This window comes from Bombina bombina, chromosome 5 (genome assembly GCF_027579735.1).
Source record: "Bombina bombina isolate aBomBom1 chromosome 5, aBomBom1.pri, whole genome shotgun sequence".
NCBI lineage: Eukaryota > Metazoa > Chordata > Amphibia > Anura > Bombinatoridae > Bombina > Bombina bombina.
Window position 1 is genome coordinate 1140887834 of NC_069503.1, and position 23268 is coordinate 1140911101.

The 23268-nt window shown below is 39.5% G+C and overlaps 1 protein-coding gene across 1 annotated transcript in view; it reads left to right on the top strand.

Annotated features, from left to right (window-relative positions):
- Nucleotides 1-23268, top strand: part of LRRC24 (leucine rich repeat containing 24) — a 516058-nt gene that overhangs the window by 351919 nt on the left and 140871 nt on the right. Inside the window, exon 3 of the mRNA XM_053715436.1 lies at nt 14743-14920. Coding sequence (XP_053571411.1) covers nt 14743-14920 — 178 coding nt within the window. The remainder of the gene's footprint in view (nt 1-14742; nt 14921-23268) is intronic.

The window sequence follows — 23268 nt, forward strand, 5'->3', positions numbered from 1 at the left end:
AGAGACAGATAGATAGATACATACATACATCGATAGATAAATAGATAGATAGATAGATAGAGACAGATAGATAGATAGATAGATAGATACATACATACATCGATAGATAAACAGATAGATAGATAGAGACAGATAGATAGATAGATACATACATACATACATACATCGATAGATAAATAGATAGATAGATAGATAGATAGATAGATAGATAGATAGATTATGGGCCCTGTTTTAGAAACTTGGGCATCACAGCCAGGCAGATATTGAATGCAGGTTTTCACTAAACCAGTTACATAAATTCATGGCATGCCATTTCCTAGTATTCTATATTTCTATTTTAAATGTCCGGCTATCTATATTTAATCTATATACAAGCAGCATAAGTGAATTTTAGCAATACTTTTATTTATTTCCTTTTTTATTTTAATTAAACCAGAAACTGTTGTGTCTATTATCATGAACTGTGCAGGCCTAACTGCACTGAAGTCCATTGTCTAATTGCTCCCATCTAAAGTAAAAAAAAGTGGCATTGTCACGTGTAAGGTAAAGGGTATTTAAAGGGACACTGTACCCAAATTTTTTCTTTCATGATTCAGATAGAGCATGTAATTTTAAGCAACTTTCTAATTTACTTCTATTATCAATTTTTCTTAATTCTCTTGCTAACTTTATTTGAAAAGAAGGCATCTAAGCTTTTTTTTTTTATTCAGACCTCTGGAAAGCACTTTTTTATTAGTGGATAAATTTTGGCACCAATAAGCATGGACAACCCAGGTTGTTCACCAAAAATGGGCCGGCATCTAAACTTATATTCTTGCATTTCAAATAAAGAAACCAAGAGAATGAAGACAATTTGATAATAGGAGTAAATTAGAAAGGTGCTTAAAATGTCATGCTCTATCTGAATCACAAAAGAAAAAAATTGGGTTCAGTGTCCCTTTAATTATCACAATTTAAGGCACAGGGTATGTAATTGTCACAATTTAAGGCACAGGGTATGTAATTGTCACCATGTAAGGCACAGGGTATGTAATTGTCACCATGCAAGGTATAGGGTATGTAATTGTCACCATGTAAGGCACAGGGTATGTAATTATCACAATGTAAGGCACAGGGTATGTAATTGTCACCATGTAAGGCACAGGGTATGTAATTGTCACCATGTAAGGCACAGGGTATGTAATTATCACAATGTAAGGCACAGGGTATGTAATTGTCACCATGTAAGGCAGAGGGTATGTAACAGTCACCATGTAAAGCAAAGAGTATGTAATTGTCACCATGTAAGGCACAGGGTATGTAATTGTCACCATGTAAGGCACAGGGTATGTAATTGTCACCATGCAAGGTATAGGGTATGTAATTGTCACCATGTAAGGCACAGGGTATGTAATTGTCACCATGTAAGGTATAGGGTATGTAATTATCACAATGTAAGGTATAGGTGATATAATTGTCACCATGTAAGGTATAGGTGATATAATTGTCACCATGTAAGGTATAGGGTATGTAATTATCACAATGTAAGGCACAGGGTATGTAATTGTCACCATGTAAGGCACAGGGTATGTAATTGTCACCATGTAAGGTATAGGGTATGTAATTGTCACCATGTAAGGTATAGGGTATGTAATTATCACAATGTAAGGCACAGGGTATGTAATTGTCACCATGTAAGGCACAGGGTATGTAATTGTCACCATGTAAGGTATAGGGTATGTAATTATCACAATGTAAGGCACAGGGTATGTAATTGTCACCATGTAAGGCACAGGGTATGTAATTGTCACCATGTAAGGTATAGGGTATGTAATTATCATAATGTAAGGAACAGGGTATGTAATTGTCACCATGTAAGATAAAGGGTATTTAATTATCACAATGTAAGGCACAGGGTATGTAATTGTCACCATGTAAGATAAAGGGTATTTAATTATCACAATGTAAGGCACAGGGTATGTAATTGTCACCATGCAAGGTATAGGGTATGTACTTATCACAATAAGGCACAGGGTATGTAATTGTCACCATGCAAGGTATAGGGTATGTAATTGTCACAATAAGGCACAGGGTATGTAATTGTTACCATGCAAGGTATAAGGAATGCAATTATCACAATGTAAGGCACAGGGTATGTAATTGGCACCATGTAAGGCAGAGGGTATGTAATTATCACAATATAAGGCACAGGGTATGTAATTGTCACCATGTAAGGCAGAGGGTATGTAATTGTCACCATGCAAGGTATAGGGTATGTAATTGTCACCATGCAAGGTATAGGGTATGTAATTGTCACCATGTAAGGCACAGGGTATGTAATTGTCACCATGCAAGGTATAGGGTATGTAATTGTCACAATATAAGGCACAGGGTATGTAATTGTCACCATGTAAGGTATAGGGTATGTAATTGTCACCATGTAAGGCACAGGGTATGTAATTGTCACCATGCAAGGTATAGGGTATGTAATTATCACAATATAAGGCACAGGGTATGTAATTGTCACCATGTAAGGCAGAGGGTATGTAATTGTCACCATGTAAGGCACAGGGTATGTAATTGTCACCATGTAAGGCAGAGGGTATGTAATTGTCACCATGTAAGGCACAGGGTATGTAATTGTCACCATGTAAAGCACAGGGTATGTAATTGTCACCATGTAAGGCACAGGGTATGTAATTGTCACCATGTAAGGCACAGCGTATGTAATTGTCACCATGTAAGGTATAGGTGATATAATTGTCACCATGTAAGGTATAGGTGATATAGTTGTCACCATAAAAGGCACAGGGTATGTAATTGTCACCATGTAAGGTATAGGTGATATAATTGTCACCATGTAAGGTATAGGGTATGTAATTATCACAATGTAAGGCACAGGGTATGTAATTGTCACCATGTAAGGCACAGGGTATGTAATTATCACAATGTAAGGCACAGGGTATGTAATTGTCACCATGTAAGGCACAGGGTATGTAATTGTCACCATGTAAGGTATAGGTGATATAGTTGTCACCATGTAAGGCACAGGGTATGTAATTGTCACCATGTAAGGTATAGGTGATATAATTGTCACCATGTAAGGTATAGGTGATATAGTTGTCACCATGTAAGGCACAGTGTATGTAATTGTCACCATGTAAGGTATAGGTGATATAATTGTCACCATGTAAGGTATAGGGTATGTAATTATCACAATGTAAGGCACAGGGTATGTAATTGTCACCATGTAAGGCACAGGGTATGTAATTGTCACCATGTAAGGCACAGGGTATGTAATTATCACCATGTAAGGCACAGGGTATGTAATTGTCACCATGTAAGGCAGAGGGTATGTAACAGTCACCATATAAAGCAAAGAGTATGTAATTGTCACCATGAAAGGCACAGGGTATGTAATTGTCACCATGTAAGGCACAGGGTATGTCATTTTCACCATGTAAGGTATAGGTGATATAGTTGTCACCATGTAAGGCACAGGGTATGTAATTGTCACCATGTAAGGTGTAGGTGATATAATTGTGACCATGTAAGGTATAGGTGATATAATTGTCACCATGTAAGGTATAGGGTATGTAATTGTCACCATGTAAGGCACAGGGTATGTAATTATCACAATGTAAGGCACAGGGTATGTAATTGTCACCATGTAAGGCACAAGGTATGTAATTGTCACCATGTAAGGCACAGGGTAGGTAATTGTCACCATGTAAGGCAGAGGGTATGTAATTGTCACCATGTAAGGTATAGGTGATATAATTGTCACCATGTAAGGTATAGGTGATATAGTTGTCACCATGTAAGGCACAGTGTATGTAATTGTCACCATGTAAGGTATAGATGATATAATTGTCACCATGTAAGGTATAGGTGATATAATTGTCACCATGTAAGGTATAGGTGATATAGTTGTCACCATAAAAGGCACAGGGTATGTAATTGTCACCATGTAAGGTATAGGTGATATAATTGTCACCATGTAAGGTATAGGTGATATAGTTGTCACCATGTAAGGCACAGTGTATGTAATTGTCACCATGTAAGGTATAGGTGATATAATTGTCACCATGTAAGGTATAGGTGATATAATTGTCACCATGTAAGGTATAGGTGATATAGTTGTCACCATAAAAGGCACAGGGTATGTAATTGTCACCATGTAAGGTATAGGGTATGTAATTATCACAATGTAAGGCACAGGGTATGTAATTGTCACCATGTAAGGCACAGGGTATGTAATTGTCACCATGTAAGGCACAGGGTATGTAATTATCACCATGTAAGGCACAGGGTATGTAATTGTCACCATGTAAGGCAGAGGGTATGTAACAGTCACCATATAAAGCAAAGAGTATGTAATTGTCACCATGTAAGGTATAGGTGATATAGTTGTCACCATGTAAGGCACAGGGTATGTAATTGTCACCATGTAAGGTGTAGGTGATATAATTGTGACCATGTAAGGGATAGGTGATATAATTGTCACCATGTAAGGTATAGGGTATGTAATTGTCACCATGTAAGGCACAGGGTATGTAATTATCACAATGTAAGGCACAGGGTATGTAATTGTCACCATGTAAGGCACAGGGTATGTAATTGTCACCATGTAAGGCACAAGGTATGTAATTGTCACCATGTAAGGCACAGGGTATGTAATTGTCACCATGTAAGGCAGAGGGTATGTAATTGTCACCATGTAAGGCACAGGGTATGTGATTGTCACCATGTAAGGCACAGGGTATGTAATTGTCACCATGTAAGGCAGAGGGTATGTAATTGTCACCATGTAAGGCACAGGGTATGTAATTGTCACCATGTAAGGCACAGGGTATGTAATTGTCACCATGTAAGGTATAGGGTATGTAATTATCACCATGTAAGGTATAGGGTATGTAATTGTCACCATGTAAGGTATAGGTGATATAGTTGTCACCATGTAAGGTATAGGGTATGTAATTATCACCATGTAAGGTATAGGGTATGTAATTGTCACCATGTAAGGTATAGGTGATATAGTTGTCACCATGTAAGGCACAGGGTATGTAATTGTCACCATGTAAGGTATAGGTGATATAGTTGTCACCATGTAAGGCACAGGGTATGTAATTGTCACCATGTAAGGTATAGGTGATATAGTTGTCACCATGTAAGGCACAGGGTATGTAATTGTCACCATGTAAGGTATAGGGTATGTAATTATCACCATGTAAGGTATAGGGTATGTAATTGTCACCATGTAAGGTATAGGTGATATAGTTGTCACCATGTAAGGTATAGGGTATGTAATTATCACCATGTAAGGTATAGGGTATGTAATTGTCACCATGTAAGGTATAGGTGATATAGTTGTCACCATGTAAGGCACAGGGTATGTAATTGTCACCATGTAAGGTATAGGTGATATAGTTGTCACCATGTAAGGCACAGGGTATGTAATTGTCACCATGTAAGGTATAGGTGATATAATTGTCACCATGTAAGGTATAGGTGATATAATTGTCACCATGTAAGGCACAGGGTATGTAATTGTCACCATGTAAGGTATAGGTGATATAGTTGTCACTATATAACCATGTGAACCAGCAAAACAAATCCATTAAATCAGTCTAAGAAACTCTACACTGTAAGTTTGTCTTTTGTGACCACCATGAATAAAACATTAGCTTGCAGTGTTGATTGTGTTTAGATCAAGGGCACAGAATTCTCTTCTAATAATATTGAATGTTTTTGGTTAGTATTCTGGTCTAGTGCTAATTGCACCTAGGGGCCGATTTATCAAGCCCCTTGTTTCCGGCGAGTCTATAGACCGCTGCTCCATAACTCGTTTGCCTGCTCTGAAGCCGCGGACAGAAATCAACCGGATCGAATACAATTGGGTTGATTGACACCCTCTGCTAGTGGCCGATTGGCCATGAATCTGCAGGGGGCGGCATTGCACCAGCAGTTCACAAGAACTGCTGGTGCAATGATAAATGCCGACAGCGTATGCACTATGTTAAATTTACCCCCTAGTCTTCACATGCTATTGGAAATTCCAACCTATATACAATGGGGTAAATAGTTTTCTTGTTGAAAATATGTATAAGAATCTAGCCCGGTGTGTAGTACTGATACCTGGCTTGATATCATTTTGATTTGGCATTAGATGCAGACAATGCTGGATATTGAGCAAATGTAAATTGTCTACACCTTTCCATTCCACCATGCCGTAAAATCCATCTTTTTACTGATCATTATCCACTCACTATTCACCAGCCATACCTTCCTCAGCAACATGTTGTAACTCATCTCAAAATAACTCTATATTTTTGTACCTTAATCAAGTGAATTCATTACTGGATGTGGCTCCTAACTACCGCTTAGAGTTCTGCGTTAGCCGTCAAAACCAGCGTTAGGGGGTCCTAACGCTGGTTTTTACCGCCCGCTGGTATTTAGAGTCAGCCATGAAAGGGTCTAACGCTCACTTTCCAGCCGTGACTTTTCCATACCGCAAATCCCCCTACGCCAATTGCGTATCCTATCTTTTCAATGGGATCTTTCTAACGCTGGTATTTAGAGTCTTGGCTGAAGTGAGCATTAGAAATCTAACGACAAGACTCCAGCCGCAGAGAAAAGCCAGGAGTTAAGAGCTTTCTGAGCTAACGCTGCTTCATAAAGCTCTTAACTACTGTGCTCTAAAGTACACTAACACAAATAAACTACCTATGTACCCCTAAACCGAGGCCCCCCCACATTGCCGCCGCTCTAATAAAAATTTGTAACCCCTAATCTGCCGACCGCACACCACCGCAACCTACGCTACCCTATGTACCCCTAATCTGCTGCCCCTAACACCGCCGACACCTAAATAATATTTATTAACCCCTAATCTGCCCCCCCCAACGTCGCCGCTACCTTACCTACAATTATTAACCCCTAATCTGCCGACCTGACCTCACCGCTACTCTAATAAATGTATTACCCCTAAAGCTAAGTCTAACCCTAACCCTAACACCCCCCTAAGTTAAATATAATTTTTATCTAACAAAATAAAATAAATCTTATTAAATAAATTAATCCTATTTAAAGCTAAATACTTACCTGTAAAATAAACCCTAATATAGCTACAATATAACAAATAATTATATTGTAGCTATTTTAGGATTAATATTTATTTTACAGGCAACTTTGTATTTATTTTAACCAGGTACAATAGCTATTAAATAGTTAATAACTATTTAATAGCTACCTAGTTAAAATAATTATAAAAGTACCTGTAAAATAAATCCTAACCTAAGTTACAATTAAACCTAACACTACACTATCAATAAATTAATTAAATAAACGACCTACAATTATCTACAATTAAACCTAACACTACACTATCAATAAATAAATTAAATACAAATACCTACAAATAAATACACTAACTAAAGTTACAAAAAATAAAAAAGAACTAAGTTACAAAAAATAAAAAAATAATTTACAAACATTATAAAAATATTACAACAATTTTAAACTAATTATACCTACTCTAAGCCCCCTAATAAAATAACAAAGCCCCCAAAATAAAAAAATGCCCTACCCTATTCTAAAATAAAAATTGAAAAGCTCTTTTACCTTACCAGCCCTTAAAAGGGCTTTTTGCAGGGCATGCCCCAAAGAATTCTGCTCTTTTGCCTGTAAAAAAAAACATACAATACCCCCCAACATTACAACCCACCACCCACATACCCTTAATCTAACCCAAACCCCCCTTTAATGTAAGATAAAGGGTATTTAATTATCACAATGTAAGGCACAGGGTATGTAATTGTCACCATGCAAGGTATAGGGTATGTACTTATCACAATAAGGCACAGGGTATGTAATTGTCACCATGCAAGGTATAGGGTATGTAATTGTCACAATAAGGCACAGGGTATGTAATTGTTACCATGCAAGGTATAAGGAATGCAATTATCACAATGTAAGGCACAGGGTATGTAATTGGCACCATGTAAGGCAGAGGGTATGTAATTATCACAATATAAGGCACAGGGTATGTAATTGTCACCATGTAAGGCAGAGGGTATGTAATTGTCACCATGCAAGGTATAGGGTATGTAATTGTCACCATGTAAGGTATAGGGTATGTAATTGTCACCATGCAAGGTATAGGGTATGTAATTGTCACCATGTAAGGCACAGGGTATGTAATTGTCACCATGCAAGGTATAGGGTATGTAATTGTCACAATATAAGGCACAGGGTATGTAATTGTCACCATGTAAGGTATAGGGTATGTAATTGTCACCATGTAAGGCACAGGGTATGTAATTGTCACCATGCAAGGTATAGGGTATGTAATTATCACAATATAAGGCACAGGGTATGTAATTGTCACCATGTAAGGCAGAGGGTATGTAATTGTCACCATGTAAGGCACAGGGTATGTAATTGTCACCATGTAAGGCAGAGGGTATGTAATTGTCACCATGTAAGGCACAGGGTATGTAATTGTCACCATGTAAAGCACAGGGTATGTAATTGTCACCATGTAAGGCACAGGGTATGTAATTGTCACCATGTAAGGCACAGCGTATGTAATTGTCACCATGTAAGGTATAGGTGATATAATTGTCACCATGTAAGGTATAGGTGATATAGTTGTCACCATAAAAGGCACAGGGTATGTAATTGTCACCATGTAAGGTATAGGTGATATAATTGTCACCATGTAAGGTATAGGGTATGTAATTATCACAATGTAAGGCACAGGGTATGTAATTGTCACCATGTAAGGCACAGGGTATGTAATTATCACAATGTAAGGCACAGGGTATGTAATTGTCACCATGTAAGGCACAGGGTATGTAATTGTCACCATGTAAGGTATAGGTGATATAGTTGTCACCATGTAAGGCACAGGGTATGTAATTGTCACCATGTAAGGTATAGGTGATATAATTGTCACCATGTAAGGTATAGGTGATATAGTTGTCACCATGTAAGGCACAGTGTATGTAATTGTCACCATGTAAGGTATAGGTGATATAATTGTCACCATGTAAGGTATAGGGTATGTAATTATCACAATGTAAGGCACAGGGTATGTAATTGTCACCATGTAAGGCACAGGGTATGTAATTGTCACCATGTAAGGCACAGGGTATGTAATTATCACCATGTAAGGCACAGGGTATGTAATTGTCACCATGTAAGGCAGAGGGTATGTAACAGTCACCATATAAAGCAAAGAGTATGTAATTGTCACCATGAAAGGCACAGGGTATGTAATTGTCACCATGTAAGGCACAGGGTATGTAATTTTCACCATGTAAGGTATAGGTGATATAGTTGTCACCATGTAAGGCACAGGGTATGTAATTGTCACCATGTAAGGTGTAGGTGATATAATTGTGACCATGTAAGGTATAGGTGATATAATTGTCACCATGTAAGGTATAGGGTATGTAATTGTCACCATGTAAGGCACAGGGTATGTAATTATCACAATGTAAGGCACAGGGTATGTAATTGTCATCATGTAAGGCACAGGGTATGTAATTGTCACCATGTAAGGCACAAGGTATGTAATTGTCACCATGTAAGGCACAGGGTAGGTAATTGTCACCATGTAAGGCAGAGGGTATGTAATTGTCACCATGTAAGGTATAGGTGATATAATTGTCACCATGTAAGGTATAGGTGATATAGTTGTCACCATGTAAGGCACAGTGTATGTAATTGTCACCATGTAAGGTATAGGTGATATAATTGTCACCATGTAAGGTATAGGTGATATAATTGTCACCATGTAAGGTATAGGTGATATAGTTGTCACCATAAAAGGCACAGGGTATGTAATTGTCACCATGTAAGGTATAGGTGATATAATTGTCACCATGTAAGGTATAGGTGATATAGTTGTCACCATGTAAGGCACAGTGTATGTAATTGTCACCATGTAAGGTATAGGTGATATAATTGTCACCATGTAAGGTATAGGTGATATAGTTGTCACCATAAAAGGCACAGGGTATGTAATTGTCACCATGTAAGGTATAGGGTATGTAATTATCACAATGTAAGGCACAGGGTATGTAATTGTCACCATGTAAGGCACAGGGTATGTAATTGTCACCATGTAAGGCACAGGGTATGTAATTATCACCATGTAAGGCACAGGGTATGTAATTGTCACCATGTAAGGCAGAGGGTATGTAACAGTCACCATATAAAGCAAAGAGTATGTAATTGTCACCATGAAAGGCACAGGGTATGTAATTGTCACCATGTAAGGCACAGGGTATGTAATTTTCTCCATGTAAGGTATAGGTGATATAGTTGTCACCATGTAAGGCACAGGGTATGTAATTGTCACCATGTAAGGTGTAGGTGATATAATTGTGACCATGTAAGGTATAGGTGATATAATTGTCACCATGTAAGGTATAGGGTATGTAATTGTCACCATGTAAGGCACAGGGTATGTAATTATCACAATGTAAGGCACAGGGTATGTAATTGTCACCATGTAAGGCACAGGGTATGTAATTGTCACCATGTAAGGCACAAGGTATGTAATTGTCACCATGTAAGGCACAGGGTATGTAATTGTCACCATGTAAGGCACAGGGTATGTAATTGTCACCATGTAAGGCAGAGGGTATGTAATTGTCACCATGTAAGGCACAGGGTATGTAATTGTCACCATGTAAGGCACAGGGTATGTAATTGTCACCATGTAAGGTATAGGGTATGTAATTATCACCATGTAAGGTATAGGGTATGTAATTGTCACCATGTAAGGTATAGGTGATATAGTTGTCACCATGTAAGGTATAGGGTATGTAATTATCACCATGTAAGGTATAGGGTATGTAATTGTCACCATGTAAGGTATAGGTGATATAGTTGTCACCATGTAAGGCACAGGGTATGTAATTGTCACCATGTAAGGTATAGGTGATATAGTTGTCACCATGTAAGGCACAGGGTATGTAATTGTCACCATGTAAGGTATAGGTGATATAGTTGTCACCATGTAAGGCACAGGGTATGTAATTCTCACCATGTAAGGTATAGGGTATGTAATTATCACCATGTAAGGTATAGGGTATGTAATTGTCACCATGTAAGGTATAGGTGATATAGTTGTCACCATGTAAGGTATAGGGTATGTAATTATCACCATGTAAGGTATAGGGTATGTAATTGTCACCATGTAAGGTATAGGTGATATAGTTGTCACCATGTAAGGCACAGGGTATGTAATTGTCACCATGTAAGGTATAGGTGATATAGTTGTCACCATGTAAGGCACAGGGTATGTAATTGTCACCATGTAAGGTATAGGTGATATAATTGTCACCATGTAAGGTATAGGTGATATAATTGTCACCATGTAAGGCACAGGGTATGTAATTGTCACCATGTAAGGTATAGGTGATATAGTTGTCACTATATAACCATGTGAACCAGCAAAACAAATCCATTAAATCAGTCTAAGAAACTCTACACTGTAAGTTTGTCTTTTGTGACCACCATGAATAAAACATTAGCTTGCAGTGTTGATTGTGTTTAGATCAAGGGCACAGAATTCTCTTCTAATAATATTGAATGTTTTTGGTTAGTATTCTGGTCTAGTGCTAATTGCACCTAGGGGCCGATTTATCAAGCCCCTTGTTTCCGGCGAGTCTATAGACCGCTGCTCCATAACTCGTTTGCCTGCTCTGAAGCCGCGGACAGAAATCAACCGGATCGAATACAATTGGGTTGATTGACACCCTCTGCTAGTGGCCGATTGGCCATGAATCTGCAGGGGGCGGCATTGCACCAGCAGTTCACAAGAACTGCTGGTGCAATGATAAATGCCGACAGCGTATGCACTATGTTAAATTTACCCCCTAGTCTTCACATGCTATTGGAAATTCCAACCTATATACAATGGGGTAAATAGTTTTCTTGTTGAAAATATGTATAAGAATCTAGCCCGGTGTGTAGTACTGATACCTGGCTTGATATCATTTTGATTTGGCATTAGATGCAGACAATGCTGGATATTGAGCAAATGTAAATTGTCTACACCTTTCCATTCCACCATGCCGTAAAATCCATCTTTTTACTGATCATTATCCACTCACTATTCACCAGCCATACCTTCCTCAGCAACATGTTGTAACTCATCTCAAAATAACTCTATATTTTTGTACCTTAATCAAGTGAATTCATTACTGGATGTGGCTCCTAACTACCGCTTAGAGTTCTGCGTTAGCCGTCAAAACCAGCGTTAGGGGGTCCTAACGCTGGTTTTTACCGCCCGCTGGTATTTAGAGTCAGTCATGAAAGGGTCTAACGCTCACTTTCCAGCCGTGACTTTTCCATACCGCAAATCCCCCTACGCCAATTGCGTATCCTATCTTTTCAATGGGATCTTTCTAACGCTGGTATTTAGAGTCTTGGCTGAAGTGAGCATTAGAAATCTAACGACAAGACTCCAGCCGCAGAGAAAAGCCAGGAGTTAAGAGCTTTCTGAGCTAACGCTGCTTCATAAAGCTCTTAACTACTGTGCTCTAAAGTACACTAACACAAATAAACTACCTATGTACCCCTAAACCGAGGCCCCCCCACATTGCCGCCGCTCTAATAAAAATTTGTAACCCCTAATCTGCCGACCGCACACCACCGCAACCTACGCTACCCTATGTACCCCTAATCAGCCAATCAGATTATTCCTACCTTAATTCCGATTGGCTGATAGGAATAATCTGATTGGCTGATGGAATTCGAGGTACGCCATCTTGGATGCTGTCCTTTAAAGGAACCGTCATTCGTCGGGAAGTCGTCGGCCAGGATGGATGTTCTGTGTCGGCGGGATGAAGATGGAGCCGGAAGAAAGAAGATTGAAGATGCCGCTTGATAGAAGACTTCAGCCGGATGATGGACCTCTTCAGCCCCCGCTTGGATGAAGACTTCAGCCCGATGATGGACCTCTTCAGCCCCCGCTTGGATGAAGACATCGCCCGAATAGGAGGAAGACTTCGGGCCCTCTTCTGGACGGATCGGTGATACCCGGCGTGGTGAAGATAAGGTAGGAAGATCTTCAGGGGCTTAGTGTTAAGTTTATTTAAGGGGGGTTTGGGTTAGATTAGGGGTATGTGGGTGGTAGGTTGTAATGTTGGGGGGGGGTATTGTATGTTTTTTTTTACAGGCAAAAGAGCAGAATTCTTTGGGGCATGCCCCGCAAAAAGCCCTTTTAAGGGCTGGTAAGGTAAAAGAGCTTTTCAATTTTTATTTTAGAATAGGGAAGGGCATTTTTTTATTTTGGGGGGCTTTGTTATTTTATTAGGGGGCTTAGAGTAGTTGTAATTAGTTTAAAATTGTTGTAATATTTTTATAATGTTTGTAAATTATTTTTTTATTTTTTGTAACTTAGTTCTCTTTTATTTTTTGTAACTTAGTTCTTTTTTTATTTTTTGTACTTTAGTTAGTGTATTTATTTGTATTCATTTGTAGGTATTTGTATTTAATTTATTTATTGATAGTGTAGTGTTAGGTTTAATTGTAGATAATTGTAGGTCGTTTATTTAATTAATTTATTGATAGTGTAGTGTTAGGTTTAATTGTAACTTAGGTTAGGATTTATTTTACAGGTACTTTTGTAATTATTTTAACTAGGTAGCTATTAAATAGTTATTAACTATTTAATAGATATTGTACCTGGTTAAAATAAATACAAAGTTGCCTGTAAAATAAATATTAATCCTAAAATAGCTACAATATAATTATTTGTTATATTGTAGCTATATTAGGGTTTATTTTACAGGTAAGTATTTAGCTTTAAATAGGATTAATTTATTTAATAAGATTTATTTTATTTTGTTAGATAAAAATTATATTTAACTTAGGGGGGTGTTAGGGTTAGAGTTAGACTTAGCTTTAGGGGTTAATACATTTATTAGAGTAGCGGTGAGGTCCGGTCGGCAGATTAGGGGTTAATAATTGTAGGTAGGTGGCGGCGACGTTGGGGGTGGCAGATTAGGGGTTAATAAATATAATATAGGGGTCGGCAGTGTTAGGGGCAGCAGATTAGGGGTACATAGGGATAACGTAGGTTGTGGCGGTGTCCGGAGCGGCAGATTAGGGGTTAAAAGTAATATGCAGGGGTCAGCGATAGCAGGGGCGGCAGATTAGGGGTTAATAAGTGTAAGGTTAGGGGTGTTTAGACTCGGGGTACATGTTAGGGTGTTAGGTGCAGACTTAGGGAGTGTTTCCCCATAGGAAACAATGGGGCTGGGTTAGGAGCTGAACGCTGCTTTTTTGCAGGTGTTAGGGTTTTTTTCAGCTAAAACAGCCCCATGGTTTCCTATGGGGGAATCGTGCATGAGCACGTTTTTGAAGCTGGCCGCGTCCGTAAGCACCGCTGGTATCGAGAGTTGCAGTGGCGTTAAATATGCTCTATGCTCCCTTTTTGGAGCCTAACGCAGCCCTTCTGTGAACTCTCAATACCAGCGGTATTTAAAAGGTGCGGGGGGAAAAAAAGCATGCGTAGCTAACACACCCCTTTGGCCGCAGAACTCTAAATCTAGGCGTAAGTTTTATATAACATCTTTATGTGGTGAACTAGATGTAAAGATAAACCCCTATATAAGTGACTCAGTAGCATATTACTTAATGATACTGAAATTTGTATCCATATAAAAAAAAAATTGTAATTTAAATTCCCAGATATAAGTTGTCAAATTCATAGATAATTTGTTCTTTCTTTTCTGACAGCCACAGTAAAACGGCATCTATGGAACAACTGGTCATTATCATCGTTCTCTGTCTCCCGAACTTCCTGGCACTCTGGACTCTCGGCTGCCCGGCAGAATGCCGCTGTTACAGTATGACTGTAGAGTGTGGGTCCAAGGGCTTAAAGACCATCCCATCCAATATCCATCCTTCTACTCAGGTATGGAACATATGGCTATATATATATATATATATATATATATATATATATATATATATCAATGTAAATATTTGCATAGGAAATTAGCACATACAGTGGGGGAAAAAAGTATTTAGTCAGCCACCAATTGTGCATGTTCTCCCACTTAAGAAGATGAGAGAGGCCTGTAATTTTCATCTTAGGTATACCTCAATTATGAGAGACAAAATGTGGAAACAAATCCAGACAATCACATTGTCTGATTTGGAAAGAATTTATTTGCAAATTATGGTGGAAAATAAGTATTTGGTCACCTAGAAACAAGCAAGATTTCTGGCTCTCACAGACCTGTATCTTCTTCTTTAAGAGGCTCCTCTGTCCTCCACTCATTACCTGTATTGATGGCACCTGTTTGAACTTGTTATCAGTATAAAAGACACCTGTCCACAACCTCAAACAGTCACACTCCAAACTCCACTATGGTGAAGACCAAAGAGCTGTTGAAGGACACCAGAAACAAAATTGTAGACCTGCACCAGGCTGGGAAGACTGAATCTGCAATAGGCAAGCAGCTTGGTGTGAAGAGATCAACCGTGTGAGCAATAATTAGAAAATGGAAGACATACAAGACCACTGATAATATCCCTCGATCTGGGGCTCCACGCAAGATCTCACCCCGTGGGGTCAAAATGATCACAAGAACGGTGAGCAAACATCCCAGAACCACACGGGGGAACCTAGTGAATGACCTGCAGAGAGCTGGGACCAACATAACAAAGGCTACCATTAGTAACACACTACACCGCCAGGGACTCAGATCCTGCAGTGCCAGATGTGTCCCCCTGTTTAAGCCAGTACATGTCCAGGCCCGTCTGAAGTATGCTAGAAAGCATTTGGATGATCCAGAAGCAGATTGGGAGAATGTCTTATGGTCAGATGAAACCAAAGTAGAACTGTTTGGTAGAAACACAACTTGTCGTGTTTGGAGGAGAGAGAATGCTGAGTTGCAACCAAAGAACACCATACCTACTTTGAAGCATGGGGGTGGCAACATCATGCTTTGGGGCTGTTTCTCTGCAAAGGGAACAGGACGACTGATCTGTGTACATGAAAGAATGAATGGGGCCATGTTTCGTGAGATTTTGAGTGCAAACCTCCTTCCATCAGCAAGGGCATTGAAGATGAAACATGGCTGGGTCTTTCAGCATGACAATGATCCCAAACACACCACCCGGGCAATGAAGGAGTGGCTTCGTAACAAGCATTTCAAGGTCCTGGCGTGGCCTAGCCAGTCTCCAGATCTCAACCCCATAGAAACCTTTGGAGGGAGTTGAAAGTCTGTGTTGCCCAGCGACAGCCCCAAAACATCACTGCTCTAGAGGAGATCTGCATGCAGGAACGGGCCAACATACCAGGAACAGTGTGTGACAACCTTGTGAAGACTTACAGAAAATGTTTGACCTCTGTCATTGCCAACAAAGGATATATAACAAAGTATTGAGATGAACTTTTGATATTGACCAAATACTTATTTTCCACCATAATTTGTAAATAAATTCTTTCCAAATCAGACAATGTGATTGTCTGGATTTGTTTCCACATTTTGTCTCTCATAGTTGAGGTATACCTATGATGAAAATTACAGGCCTCTCTCATCTTCTTAAGTGGGAGAACTTGCACATTTGGTGGCTGACTAAATACTTTTTTTCCCCACTGTATATATATATACAGGGAGTGCAGAATTATTAGGCAAGTTGTATTTTTGAGGATTAATTTTATTATTGAACAACAACCATGTTCTCAATGAACCCAAAAAACTCATTAATATCAAAGCTGAATATTTTTGGAAGTAGTTTTTAGTTTGTTTTTAGTTTTAGCTATTTTAGGGGGATATCTGTGTGTGCAGGTGACTATTACTGTGCATAATTATTAGGCAACTTAACAAAAAACAAATATATACCCATTTCAATTATTTATTTTTACCAGTGAAACCAATATAACATCTCAACATTCACAAATATACATTTCTGACATTCAAAAACAAAACAAAAACAAATCAGTGACCAATATAGCCACCTTTCTTTGCAAGGACACTCAAAAGCCTGCCATCCATGGATTCTGTCAGTGTTTTGATCTGTTCACCATCAACATTGCGTGCAGCAGCAACCACAGCCTCCCAGACACTGTTCAGAGAGGTGTACTGTTTTCCCTCCTTGTAAATCTCACATTTGATGATGGACCACAGGTTCTCAATGGGGTTCAGATCAGGTGAACAAGGAGGCCATGTCATTAGATTTTCTTCTTTTATACCCTTTCTTGCCAGCCACGCTGTGGAGTACTTGGACGCGTGTGATGGAGCATTGTCCTGCATGAAAATCATGTTTTTCTTGAAGGATGCAGACTTCTTCCTGTACCACTGCTTGAAGAAGGTGTCTTCCAGAAACTGGCAGTAGGACTGGGAGTTGAGCTTGACCCGAAAAGGCCCCACAAGCTCATCTTTGATGATACCAGCCCAAACCAGTACTCCACCTCCACCTTGCTGGCGTCTGAGTCGGACTGGAGCTCTCTGCCCTTTACCAATCCAGCCACGGGCCCATCCATCTGGCCCATCAAGACTCACTCTCATTTCATCAGTCCATAAAACCTTAGAAAAATCAGTCTTGAGATATTTCTTGGCCCAGTCTTGACGTTTCAGCTTGTGTGTCTTGTTCAGTGGTGGTCGTCTTTCAGCCTTTCTTACCTTGGCCATGTCTCTGAGTATTGCACACCTTGTGCTTTTGGGCACTCCAGTGATGTTGCAGCTCTGAAATATGGCCAAACTGGTGGCAAGTGGCATCTTGGCAGCTGCACGCTTGACCTTTCTCAGTTCATGGGCAGTTATTTTGCGCCTTGGTTTTTCCACACGCTTCTTGCGACCCTGTTGACTATTTTGAATGAAACGCTTGATTGTTCGATGATCACGCTTCAGAAGCTTTGCAATTTTAGAGTGCTGCATCCCTCTGCAAGATATCTCACTATTTTTTACTTTTCTGAGCCTGTCAAGTCCTTCTTTTGACCCATTTTGCCAAAGGAAAGGAAGTTGCCTAATAATTATGCACAGAAGCAGAAAAACAGCAGCACCTTATGAATGCAAAAATTCTTCCTTTATTGGTTTGACATCATGGCAGACAAGAGATACAACGTTTCGGTCATACACTGACCTTAATCATGTTCTAAATAACATCATAACTGCTCACACTTTATACCCTTACTTAGAGGGGAGGGGCTCAATTACCTGGTTCAGGTGTAATCAAGTACATTCCTAACCTACATAATCCCTCTAGTGGTTGTTAGCAGAGAGATCATTCTTCTTTAACCCTCAAAAGACCTGTAAATACATACAACCTAAGTTAAAAACAATATATAACATATTTATATATTTAAATTAAAAATACTTGAAACTAGCAAAAAATGTAAAATTCCCAGAATCACATATATTGTCTAGTGTAAGTACATAACCCACATGGTACTTATTTAAGGTTCAAGGAGAGACATGTATGTTAAAGGGTTATCCCCCAATCTATTTCTTTATTCATCCCTATAGGGGCCAAAGATTGTAGGGTATATATCCAAAATGTTTCCCTACTTTTCAGCATTTTAACCCTATCACCCCCTCGCCTAGGTCTTTTAACATGTTCAATGATTTGAAACCTAAGTTGCGAGATTGAGTGACCAACCTGAAGAAAATGACCTGACACCGGGGCATCAAGGTTTTTTGTACGAATATTGGATTTGTGCTCATTTATGCGATCCCTGGCCCTGCGTGTAGACTCCCCTACATAGATTTTAGAGCAGGGGCATTTAATCAGATAGATAATAACATCTGTATTACATGTGTAGTATCCTGAGATATTATATCTCTTTCCTGTTAGGGGGTGTAGAAACATCTCACCTTTGATCATGCTGTTGCAGTTGCAGCATCCTAAACAAGGATAGCAACCCATCAGGGGACTACTAATATGTGTCTGTCTCAGACCCTTCTCTGGGCCAATGTCAGCTTTGACCAAAGTGTCCCTAATATTTCTACATCTCCTATAGGCTGGCATAGGGGGCTCTTGGAATTCTTTGATATGCTTATTCAAATCCTTTATCATAGGCCAATGTTTCCTGATGATACCATTTATTTTGTTACTAAGTGGGTTAAACTCAGATACAAATACAAGTCTCTCCTTTTTCTGAAATGTCCTATTTACATTATCGCCCTTAGGAATTAGTTCCCTATTTGAAGCCTCAATTTCTTTAATCTGACTATCAATCAGGGATTTTGGAAAACCCCTTTTGAGAAAACATCTGCCCATCTCTTTGAGTCTAGAGGTCATCTTATCCTTATCTGAAACTATTCGCTTCACACGTAGAAGCTGGCTCTTGGGCAAACTTTTAATCAAGGATGGAGAGTGTGCACTATCAAACCTCAGTAGGCTGTTCCTATCACTCATTTTTTTGTACAAGTCAGTTTTTAAAGTCCTACCATCCTTGATTATCAGTGTGTCCAAGAAAGGGACCGATTCCTCACTCAGGTTCAATTGAAATTTTATAGATCTTGTTGAAATGTTTAAATCAGCTACAAATGCATATAAGGAGTCAATGTCGCCCCCCCCCATATGCCAAACACGTCATCTATGTACCGAAACCAGCAAAGTCCATATTTCTGGAACATGCCATTAGTGTATACAAACTTCTCTTCATACATGTTCATATAGATGTTGGCATATGTGGGGGCGACATTTGACCCCATAGCAGTCCCCTGGCATTGGATATAAAACTGACTCTGAAAAAGGAAATAGTTACAATAAAGAACTAGTTGCAATAATTCCATAACAAATTCCCTCTCTGTGGTGGTTAGCAAACCACTGGATGTGATAGCCTGCTTAGTAGCATCTAAACCACTATTATGTGTGATAGAAGTATATAGGCTACTCACATCCAGTGTATAGAGAATAAATTTATCACTCTGTAGAACTACCTCCTGTAATTTTTGGAGGAAATCCCCTGTGTCTTTAATATAGGATATGGCTGTAATGACCAATGGTCTTAATATCCTATCCAGATATATAGATACATTAGTCAAGATGGAGTTGGTACTTGCCACTATTGGACGGCCCGGTGGTTTATCAAGATTTTTGTGTATCTTTGGCAATGTGTAAAAAACTGGTATGGAAAATTTATCTGGAATCAAAAAGCTTTTTTCATTTCCAGTAATTAGACCATTACACATTGCCTTAGACACACATTTCTCAAGTTCTTTTTTCACTTCAAATGAAGGATCCCTATCCAGTGGCAAGTAAACATCCCCATCCTGAAGCTGAGCCTTAATCTTCTGTATATAGTAGTCCCTGTCGAGTATCACAGTGGCCCCGCCCTTATCAGCCGGCTTACATATTATATGTTTGTTACTGCTGAGATCTTTCAATGCCTTAAACTCTGCTGATGTGAAATTAGGCTTGGTTTTACTTTTGTTCACTGTAACTCTGTTCTGTAGTAGGCTTACATCTTTTAGCACCAATTGAATAAAAGTGTCTAAGCTCGAATTATGAATAACAGGTGTAAAGCTACTCTTATTTCTAAGGTTTAATTTGCCCAATGTTAAATTGTTATTCAAACGAGACTTATTGCAATAATCAGTAACAGTATTACCAAAAAATGCTTTCAATTTTAGAGTCCTGAAAAAGGAATGGAGATCTTTATGCAAATCAAAGAAATTACACTTAGACTTGGGGCAAAATGACAGTCCTTTCTCAATAACAATCTGTTCAGTTTCTGTCAGAGTATGTCCGGATATATTTACCCCCAAATCTACTTGGTCTTGTTGCGGGCCATCCTCTGGGGCCGTTGCTTCTGCTGCACAGGTGCCTTGCTGGTTCCGACTCCGGCGGTGTTTTCTTCCGCCTCAATGTTTTCGCTTGAGTCCCCCAACGATGAGTCGCCTGTTGATGACGTGGAGTGTCCGCGCCGGTCACGTGCGCGTCGCTGTCTCCTCCAATTGGTTCCTCCTTGGCGTCTGTTGTTGTCATCTTGAGCGCCCGCTGCCCACCGGTACACATTCCCACTCCGGTAATCTTCTTCATCACGGAGGAATTTCTGCCTTTCTCCAACATAGGTGTGTCCGGTCCACGGCGTCATCCTTACTTGTGGGATATTCTCTTCCCCAACAGGAAATGGCAAAGAGCCCAGCAAAGCTGGTCACATGATCCCTCCTAGGCTCCGCCTACCCCAGTCATTCTCTTTGCCGTTGTACAGGCAACATCTCCACGGAGATGGCTTAGAGTTTTTTAGTGTTTAACTGTAGTTTTTATTATTCAATCAAGAGTTTGTTATTTTGAAATAGTGCTGGTATGTACTATTTACTCAGAAACAGAAAAGAGATGAAGATTTCTGTTTGTATGAGGAAAATGATTTTAGCAACCGTCACTAAAATCCATGGCTGTTCCACACAGGACTGTTGAGAGCAATTAACTTCAGTTGGGGGAACAGTGTGCAGTCTCTTGCTGCTTGAGGTATGACACATTCTAACAAGACGATGTAATGCTGGAAGCTGTCATTTTCCCTATGGGATCCGGTAAGCCATGTTTATTACGATTGTAAATAAGGGCTTCACATGGGCTTATTAAGACTGTAGACTTTTTCTGGGCTAAATCGATTCATTATTAACACATATTTAGCCTTGAGGAATCATTTTATTTGGGTATTTTGATATAATAATATCGGCAGGCACTGTTTTAGACACCTTATTCTTTAGGGGCTTTCCCAAAGCATAGGCAGAGCCTCATTTTCGCGCCGGTGTTGCGCACTTGTTTTTGAGAGGCATGGCATGCAGTCGCATGTGAGAGGAGCTCTGATACTTAGAAAAGACTTTCTGAAGGCGTCATTTGGTATCGTATTCCCCTTTGGGCTTGGTTGGGTCTCAGCAAAGCAGATACCAGGGACTGTAAAGGGGTTAAACTTCAAAACGGCTCCGGTTCCGTTATTTTAAGGGTTAAAGCTTCCAAATTTGGTGTGCAATACTTTTAAGGCTTCAAGACACTGTGGTGAAAATTTGGTGAATTTTGAACAATTCCTTCATGTTTTTTCGCAATTGCAGTAATAAAGTGTGTTCAGTTTAAAATTTAAAGTGACAGTAACGGTTTTATTTTAAAACGTTTTTTGTACTTTGTTATCAAGTTTATGCCTGTTTAACATGTCTGAACTACCAGATAGACTGTGTTCTGAATGTGGGGAAGCCAGAATTCCTATTCATTTAAATAAATGTGATTTATGTGACAATGACAATGATGCCCAAGATGATTCCTCAAGTGAGGGGAGTAAGCATGGTACTGCATCATTCCCTCCTTCGTCTACACGAGTCTTGCCCACTCAGGAGGCCCCTAGTACATCTAGCGCGCCAATACTCCTTACTATGCAACAATTAACGGCTGTAATGGACAATTCTGTCAAAAACATTTTAGCCAAAATGAACACTTATCAGCGTAAGCGCGACTGCTCTGTTTTAGATACTGTAGAGCATGACGACGCTAATAATAATGTTTCTGAAGGGCCCCTAACCCAGTCTGATGGGGCCAGGGAGGTTTTGTCTGAGGGAGAAATTACTGATTCAGGGAACATTTCTCAACAAGCTGAACCTGATGTGATTACATTTAAATTTAAGTTGGAACATCTCCGCATTCTGCTTAAGGAGGTATTATCCACTCTGGATGATTGTGACAAGTTGGTCATCCCAGAGAAACTATGTAAAATGGACAAGTTCCTAGAGGTGCCGGGGCTCCCAGAAGCTTTTCCTATACCCAAGCGGGTGGCGGGCATTGTTAATAAAGAATGGGAAAGGCCCGGTATTCCTTTCGTCCCTCCCCCCATATTTAAAAAATTGTTTCCTATGGTCGACCCCAGAAAGGACTTATGGCAGACAGTCCCCAAGGTCGAGGGAGCGGTTTCCACTTTAAACAAACGCACCACTATACCCATAGAGGATAGTTGTGCTTTCAAAGATCCTATGGATAAAAAATTAGAAGGTTTGCTTAAAAAGATGTTTGTTCAGCAGGGTTACCTTCTACAACCAATTTCATGCGTTGTCCCTGTCGCTACAGCCGCATGTTTCTGGTTCGATGAGCTGATAAAGGCGGTCGATAGTGATTCTCCTCCTTATGAGGAGATTATGGACAGAATCAATGCTCTCAAATTGGCTAATTCTTTTACCCTAGACGCCACTTTGCAATTGGCTAGATTAGCGGCTAAGAATTCTGGGTTTGCTATTGTGGCGCGCAGAGCGCTTTGGTTGAAATCTTGGTCGGCTGATGCGTCTTCCAAGAACAAGCTACTTAACATTCCTTTCAAGGGGA